The sequence below is a fragment of the Triticum dicoccoides genome, chromosome 3B (assembly GCF_002162155.2).
Source record: "Triticum dicoccoides isolate Atlit2015 ecotype Zavitan chromosome 3B, WEW_v2.0, whole genome shotgun sequence".
Taxonomy (NCBI): domain Eukaryota; kingdom Viridiplantae; phylum Streptophyta; class Magnoliopsida; order Poales; family Poaceae; genus Triticum; species Triticum dicoccoides.
This window is the reverse complement of record NC_041385.1, coordinates 35,035,965-35,044,654: the sequence shown is the minus strand read 5'-3', so window position 1 is coordinate 35,044,654 and position 8,690 is coordinate 35,035,965. Positions and strand designations below refer to the sequence as shown.

The following is an 8,690-nucleotide window of genomic DNA, read 5'->3' as shown; positions in this document are numbered from 1 at the left end:
CTCAACTTCTGGCACTTCTTCTAAAATTTGCTGCTGCACCTCCCTTTCATGCTCAACAACGGGTTCAGTCGGCTCCTGACGGACAGGTTCCGGGTCTGCCCCCATAGTTGTCATGGGTGGAGTTGCAACTGATAGTGAGAAAAATGGCTCCTGAATCATCGGATTAGGTGCATGCACCCTCTTCTCCTCAAGATCAATTTTCCGAGCTACCAAGCTCCCCCTCATCATTTCGTCCTCTAAGAAGACTGCATGTCTCGTTTCTACAAACTTTGTATATCTGTCTGGGCAGTAGAAACAAAAACCCTTTAATCTGTCTGCATAGCCAATGAAGTGGCAACTCACTGTTTTGGGATCTAACTTTCCAATGTTTGGATTAAACATTTGGCCTCAGCAGGCCACCCCCACACCCTGAAGTGTTGCAGGGATGGCACCCTTCCTGTCCATAGCTCGTACGGTGTTTTGGGCACCGACTTGCTTGGTACTCTATTGAGAATGTGAATGGCGGTTTTAAGCGCCTCCATCCATAATCCCAATGGAAAGTTGGAATAACTCATCATGCTGCGCACCATATCCATAAGTGTACGGTTGCGCCTTTCAGCTACTCCATTTTGCTGAGGTTCGCCCGGCATTGAATACTGGGCAACTATGCTAGTCTCCTGCAAGAACTTTGCAAAAGGTCCAGGGACTTGGCCATATGGAGTGTGCCGACCGTAGTACTCTCCCCCACGGTCGGACCTAACTATCTTTATTCTTTTATCATGCTGATTTTCAACTTCAGCTTTGAATATTTTAAATTTATCCAACGCTTCAGATCTTTCTTTGATTGGATAAATATATCCATAGCGAGAGTAACCATCTGTGAATGTTATGAACGAGTCATATCCATCCACACTTTTCACCGGAAATGGTCCACAAATATCAGTGTGGATGATTTCTAGTGTGCCTGTGCTATGGATTACACCTTTTTTTGATTTGTTTTACGTACTTTCCTTTAACGCAATCTATGCATTGTTCTAAGTCTGAAAATTCTAACGGAGGAAGAATTTCACTTTTGACTAATCTTTCTATTCTCCCCTTCGAAATATGGCCCAAGCGACAGTGCCATAATTTCGATGAGTCGAATGTTCCTTTTCTTTTCTTTTTCTCTTTATTCGAAACGGAAACATTTTCTTTCACATTGCAAACGGAATAAACTTTTTCACGAAGTGATAAAAAATAAAGCTCATCATGTAGTAAAGCATCACCCACATAAGCATTATTATACCAAATGGCACACTTGCCATGTCCAAAATGACATTCATAATTATCTTTGTCCAAACAAGAAACACTAATTAAGTTTCTATGACATGATGGAACAAATAAAACATCTCCAAGTAGAAGATTGAATCCGCCAGCTAACTCCAAGGAGATATCACCGACAGCTTCAACTTCTGCTTCAACTCCGTTGCCACTTCAATGCGTCTTTCGCTTCTTAGCGTAGTTCGCGTCGAATGGAATCCCTGTAAAGAATTTGCAACATGAACAGTTGCTCCGGAATCAATCCACCAAGTGGATTTTGAAAACTGTGTATACAAGGATTCATTGACAAATGAAACTATATTGTTACCTTTCCATGACTGACTTCAGCCAAGCAGCGCAGTCTTTCTTGTAATGCCCTTTCTGCTTGCAGTGGAGACACATGTCTTTGTCCACTGAGAAAGGCTGTTGCTGATGCTGATGCTGATAGGGGGCTTTTCCATTCTTTGAAGGAGAACTTTTGATGTTTTGATTGTAGTTCTTTTTCTTCCAATCCTTCACATAGTTGATTGAACCACCATGTGCGGCTTTGAGTCTGTCCTCTTCTTGGACACACATTGCTATTGTCTTTTCAATGTCCCATGTTCCAGGTGACATATTATAGTTTACAACAAAAGTTGCAAACTCCTGTGGCAGTGAAGCCATGACTAGGTGAACCAGGAGTGCTGGTTTGATCTCCAGATCCGCATCCATGGGCTTGAGCTTTGCTGCCATATACTCATCCTGAGGATGTGCTCTCTTATTCCACGACTACCACCTGTGTAGCGTTCTGTCACCAGTTGCTCTAACACCTGGGTGGCATAGATCTTTGAAGAGCCAGTGAACTGGCTCTTTATCTTTGTAAGCAACTCCCCTGCGGAAGTGCACTCTGGAATGGAGCCCACAATGGCGCTCTCAATTGTATTCTTTATAAAAGCCATGCACTTTTTGTTTGCATTGACCCACTTTTGGTTATCTATGAGGTAGGACTGCTCCAAAGGAGCATATTCCCCCTTCTTTTTAGCCCATGCAGCATCATCATCAGTGGCCTCTCTTACTGGCTCTGTGGGTCTGACCGGCTGTGGTTTCACCACAACCCAGTCAAGATCAGCACAAATAAATGCCAGTTCAACTTTCTTCCTCCACTCAGTGTGGTTGTCACCTCTGAGTGTCGGAACTTCTTTTAGGCAACTCATCAAGTGAAAGCCTCCTGAAATCACAATTTAAGTGACATCAATAAAACAATCATATGCAATAATCTAACGTTGGTCAAATTAAACATACAATTATCTATGCAATTAAATCTATATTACCGTTGGGCAAAATATTAGAAATAAATGCACCTTTAAATTTCAATAATAAAACATGATCATGTTATTAACAACGTTGGTCATAAAAATAACATAATCATATTCATTTCAATAATTACTTTAACATGCTCTTAAAACATAATTCTATCTAAACTTTTATTTTCTTTTAAAAGAGCACTAATAATTATTTACACAGCGGAAAAACGTGAATAAAAAATTCACGAACTTTTTACTTTTACAGAAACTTTTCTTTAATAAAAAATAAAAATAAAAATTCATGAACTTTATTATTATCTCTGTAAAATTCATGAACATTTCTTTTTCTGAAAATTTTATTTTTTCATTTTTAGAACTTTTTCTGTTTACTTTTCTATTTTCTAAACAAAAAATTTCGTTGGAAAAAATTGCATAGAAAACACTATTTGAAATCTGCCAAAAAAACTGGACAAATAACAAAAAAATACTTAAAATAAAAAAGAGCAGCACAGCGCCGGCCTGCCCTCTTGCCCGGTCCACGGCCTGTAGCAGCACGCTCGCGCGGGCCGACCTGGCCTCAGCGCAGTCCAGCCGCCCGGCGGGCCTCGACCTTGCGCCGCCCAGCCGCCCAGCCAGCACAGTAGGCCCGCTTGGCTCTAGGTTTTGCATCTAAGTCGTCCATCGCGATCCAACGGCCATGTGCGTAGATCGGGGAAACAAAACTGGCACTGAGGGAAACCCTCGGTCACTTTCCTCCCCCGCGCCGTTCGCGACCTCGCGCTCCTCGCTTTCTCTGTCCCGCACGGGATCAAGCTGCAGCGGCACGGCCGCACCGCCGGCCGCCGGCGACGAGGTGGAGCACCACCGCGCCGTGCGCGCCCACGCTCCCTTCCCTTTCCTTTCTCCGTTTTGCAGCGCCGCGCCTCTCCCTGTTCATCATTGTCCCGTGACAGCGGAGCTAGGGCGCGGCCGGCCGCCGGCGACGACGGCAAAAACTACCACACCGCGCGAGCCTCGTCACTTTTTCTTTCTTCTTTCCTCCTCCAGCTCTCCCTCCGATTCCAACAACAGAGAGAGAAAGGGACGAGCGGTCAAGACCTCCTCTGCTCCCCTTCGTGCCCGAGGGCAGTGGAGCGGACGGCTGCGGTGCCGTGGCCTTCCCCCTCGCCGGCTGTGCGTCCACCTTGCGGTGAGCGCGCCGCCGTCGAGCGGTTTGGTCGCGGTGCCCTTTGCCCCGTGGGGTGGTTCTTCTTCCCGAATCCTCGGCTTGCCGATGTGATTCGGGATCGAGAGGAACGGCGCGGCCATGTGCGGCGGTGCAACTTTTCTTTGAGGTTTCTTTGCCCTGGTAGGGTTCTTTGGGGGAGGGATATCTCTTTTTCTTTCTCTGTTTTAGCTTTTTACCGAAAATCTTCTAGCCCGATCTGGCTACCTGATACCATTGATAGAACCTTAGATCGGAGTGGGCTAGGAGATCCGGTGAACCTACCTTGTCCAGGTGTAGATGAGGAACTCCCGGTGCCGGCCATGGTGACGGTGGCCGGTGATGGCAGTGAGTGGATGGTGGCGGTGTGTGGGCAGTGGCGGCGGCGGAGCTTCCCGTCACTGTCAGCGCTAGACCTAGATCGGGTCGGGGTTTTCGGTGGGAAGCCTGGCAACGCGGTGAACCTCGTACTGCGTGCCGCCGACCCCCACCTCTTTATGTAGCGCTGCGTGACAGGGGCCCGTCAACCATATTGTGGTTGGGCGCCCCCGATCAGGGCGCGAATCAGGGGTCCGTTGGGCTGTTGGGCCCACACGGGAGAGATCAACCTAACAGATAACTGAAACAAGGCACACTAATGTTAGAAGTTAGAACTAAAGCTTGTAAAAATGCCACCCTTATCAAAACAGGATTGTTCTTGGTTCTCCAAGACAAAATCCCAATGCACCTACAAAGAAATATGGCTATTATACCATGCCTGCGCATGGAGGGAAGGCTAGCCTCACCGACGTCCACCCATGGTGGCGAGGAGGAACTTTAGGAGGAGCACGTGGATGACGGTTGCATCGAGCGGAAGAACGGCGCCGATGACAGATCTGACGACCTATGGCTGCAGTTATCAATCGCAACCTTGACGTCCTTGTCAGGTGGCCCCGTCGCTGTACACCGGCACCGGGTAGCCATGCCGCGCGATGGACATAGTTAAGTTAGTCAGAATGATGCCCCCTTGTCCATCCTGGCATACAACCTCAAGGCTTCCTCGTGCTCCCATTCTGCAAATGCCCGACAACCATAGACGTCCAAAGAACAATGTCAAGCTCATAAAATTGATCAAAACCTCCCTTTGCATCAGCAATACAGCCACATTTGGCATACATGTCCACTAGTGCACTCTTCACATACACCTGTGCCTCAAACCCAAGCTTCACCATCAACCATGTGCCTGCTTTCCTTCCATCGATGCTCCCACATCACTACACGAATTGAGCACAGCAACCAGTGAACTCACTTGGTGTGAAAACCCTTCAGTAAGCATCTGCAAAAATATTCTAAATGCGCTTTCTGCATTCCCATTCTGTGCGTACCCAGTGATCACCGCAGACCAAGTGATGGAGTTCCTCTCCTTAGACGACGCAAACACCATCACTTGGTCTGCGGTGTTTGCGTCCGTGGGGCAGCGGCTGTGAAGACGGCGGCAAAAGAGTGAGAAGACGGGAGGATGGCAGGCGAGGACGAAAATAGCATGGAGCGGAAGTGGGAGAGCACGGCACGGGGGCGGTGGTGCGAGAGTGGGTTGAGCAGGAATTTCCACGAGGCGACGTCGCGGGCGACGATGGGGATGTCCGCGAAGACGACCAGGTTCGCGGGGACGAGGGGCCGCGGGAGGGAGGAGTAGAAGGTGATAAGGGAGGTTGAGACGAGCGCGTGGGAGGCGGCGCCAGACTTTGAACATGCCCAGGCGTGGAGCGCCTCGCCGTCATGGGTGCGGGCACGTACTCATGAGGCAGAGTGGCGACGGCGACGGAGAGCACCTGTTTGTGCTTGCTGGTGGCGATGGTGATGCGTGAGCTCGATGGAAGTCTGGATCTGTCGGTCCCGATGGCGAGAACAACTCGGCACACAAATCTTCCCCCGCACAGCCTAGATCATGCAGCCGGCGATGTCAGAGAGTGAGCTGAGGCGGGTGGTGAGCCATGGGGTTGGGGACGACGGTGACCCATCCTTCTGGTAGCTAGTTCGGCCGGATTGATCCGATGCCTCCCGCGTCGAGGCAGAGCACAGAGATAAAAACCGCCACCGCCTCCTCCTCCTCCTCCTTCTCCTCCCACCCACTCCTCCCTCAAGATGACGGCGTTGGTGTGACTGCATATGAGAGCCGAGCCAGTTCTTCCATGGCGGAGGCGGAGGCGGAGGCAGAGGTTTCGTCAGAGGATGTTGCGTGCGAGGGACGAGGAAGAGGTGAGTTTGTAGTCTGCTTTGTGGTGAAGAGAAGGCAGAGGACGACCCTTGGGGAGGTGTTATCTGGACCCATTCGACCCAATAACGAGCGAAGCCCTTCTGTCCAATCGTTGCGATTGCTTCATTGCCCAACCAAGAGCACTGTACAAATCCGACATGGCACACTCGAGAGAGCGCCGTTGTAGCGACTCTTATTGTGTTTTATTGTTTTGTGTTGATCCATCGCTAACTATTACTAACAAACTAAGCAGGCCAACCAGTGTAGTTTCTCAGTGAAGTCTATGTACATGGATTTAATTGATACTGGGCCAGTTCGAAGAACCCTAAATAACTGGAAGATTAAAGTTTCACTTAGAATTAAAATCTTCACGTCGTTTGTCCATAAGGGAGTGATCTTGACGAAAGATAATTTGGTAAGCATAACTGGGTAGGTATCTCTCATTGTTGCTATTGTGACCAGGCTAAAAGTATACAAAACCTCTTTCTTGACTATCCGTTGGCAAAATTACTATGGTACATGATGCATATAACCTTCAACGGTAAGCACATCGATGAGAGCATTGTATTGAAGATCAAGGGGAGAGAAGAAGCCATATAGCTACTAGCTATGGACCCATAAGTTTGAGGTAAATTACTCACGCATCATCAGAAGGGCAGCAAGATTGATGTAGAAGCTCTCCGTGATCGATTTTCCCCTCTAGCAAAGTTTCGGAAAAGGCCTCTAGATGGTTTATTGATAGACCAGAAACTAGCGGCAGCCGAAAAAGTGTTTCGGCTGGCTATGTGGTATACTTGGAATATTTGAGAATTTATACATGTGGAATTAGGTCAAGATGGGCCGCAAGGAGCCCACAAGCTCCCCCCGGGGGGCGCGCCTAGCAAGCTTGTCGCTCCGTCCTGGCTTGTCTGATCTTCTCCCGAACCTTCTAGGGTCTCTCTGGGTCCAGAAAAAATAGTCAAAAAGTTTTGTAGTGTTTGGACTCTGTTTGGTATTGATTTTTTGATAATTAAAAACAAGAAAAAGGAAAACAATCGGCACTGGGCACTAGGTTAATATGTTAATCCCAAAAATAAAATATAATTGCATATAAAACATCCAAGATTGATACTATAATAGCATGGAACAATAAAAAATTGTAGATACGTTGGAGACTTATCAAGCATCCCTAAGCTTAATTTCCGCTCGTTCTCAAGTAGGTAAATGATCAAAACATAATTTTTGATGTGAAATGCTACATAACATGTCTATCATGTAACTAGTCGTCGACCCGTGCAACAACACGAGCTAGTTATGTAAGTCGTGGCTTAGTATTTTTTGAAAAAAACTCTCATTATATGTGGACAAACACATGATCAATGAAGGATACGTGCCGGCCAATCCCAGTGTTTCGGAGCAGTAGAGAACTACTATGGCTGAGTGGAAGCACTAGGGAGCATTTCCCCATAAGAAAGGCTACCAAAGGCAAGCACCTAAGTGTGGAGCCCACACATAGAAATACACCTTAGAGTACGCATAACATGCAAGTATGTATTGTACAACATGGCATCACAACATAACCCAACAACTTATATAGATCAAAGACCCAGAAGAGCCAAGATAGCATTATATTACAAACAAGGGTCACATGACCCAACATACAGAGCATACAAGCAACAGAAGCATACCATGTCTGAGTACAGACGACTAGAAATGAAAATACTGAGAAGCCTGACTATCTATAAAACCCTCCCAAGGGTACAAGATCGTAGCCGAGGTAACAAGCTATTCGTCGAAGTCCATGCGGAACTACTAGTGAGACCGAGGTCTCCTATACAAAACATAAATTAAGCAAACATGAGTACAAAGGTACTCATCAAGACTTACATCAGATCCTATCATACATGCATTAGTATCAAGAAGACCATGTGGGGTTTAGCTACAGCAAGCCAGCTTTTACTTGGTGGCTATCCCGAATTACGACTATTAGTAAATCCTTTGAGGTGAGAAAGCGCAAACGAGTGGAAAACTCAAAACGGTGCCCGGGCTCATCTGCTCCCTCTCAGCAAAAAAACAAAAAAAATACTAGAAAAATTCAAAAAATTCCAAATTTTTTTGTGGTGGTTGATAATTTGACGCGTGAGGTGCGCCCCAAAATTCAACTTATTTGTACATCTGAGCAGCTCTCGTCAAAAGAGACAAATCGGGTCAAAACAGTGCGTGAACAGTGAACATTTTTAAAGACCCTGATTTTGTATTTTTTGCCGAGAGCTGCTCAGATGCTCAAATGAGATGAATTTTTGGGCGCACCTCACACTTCAAATTATCTACCACCACAAAATTTTTTGGATTTTCTGAATTTTTCTTGTATATTTTTTGAATTTTTTTCTAAGCGTGGGTGCAGATTAGCCGCACTCCGAACAAGTCCACTAATCACCACATCAATACACTACTATGGGTACATTCCTGTCTCCCTACGAGAAGCCCATCCATAGCACTCACACTTATCTTGAGCATTTTAGATTATCCACTTCAAGTTGTCTATGTACCATATAAGTATCCAAGTAGTCCATTACCGGCGACGCGACTAGTCGAATAGATCATGTTAACCCTGCAGGGGTGTACTTCTTCACACACGCTCTCGCCATTTACCGCCATGTACACGTCATGTATCTTGGCAACCTTGAAGCGGAAGCCTGGCAAGGGAGTC

At 46.8% G+C, this 8,690-nt stretch overlaps 1 protein-coding gene across 6 annotated transcripts; it reads right to left on the bottom strand.

Annotated features, from left to right (window-relative positions):
* Window positions 1-1,230: 1,230 nt before the first annotated feature.
* LOC119274558 lies at window positions 1,231-5,846 on the bottom strand. Of its 6 annotated transcripts, XR_005135214.1 has the most exons (5): window positions 5,130-5,846; window positions 4,921-5,018; window positions 4,051-4,817; window positions 1,607-2,485; window positions 1,231-1,499 (listed from the first exon to the last, which is right to left on the bottom strand). XR_005135214.1 is itself a non-coding variant. In XM_037555276.1 (3 exons), exons 1-2 carry the CDS (start codon window positions 4,088-4,090, stop codon window positions 1,944-1,946), a joined length of 582 nt encoding a protein of 193 aa, XP_037411173.1. In that variant the 5' UTR covers window positions 4,091-4,276; the 3' UTR covers window positions 1,231-1,499; window positions 1,607-1,943. The 6 variants fall into 6 exon arrangements, 1 of the variants encoding a protein (XP_037411173.1); XR_005135213.1 differs by having other exon boundaries at window positions 4,921-5,846; XR_005135212.1 differs by having other exon boundaries at window positions 4,051-5,018.
* Between the last annotated feature and the right edge of the window lie 2,844 nt (window positions 5,847-8,690).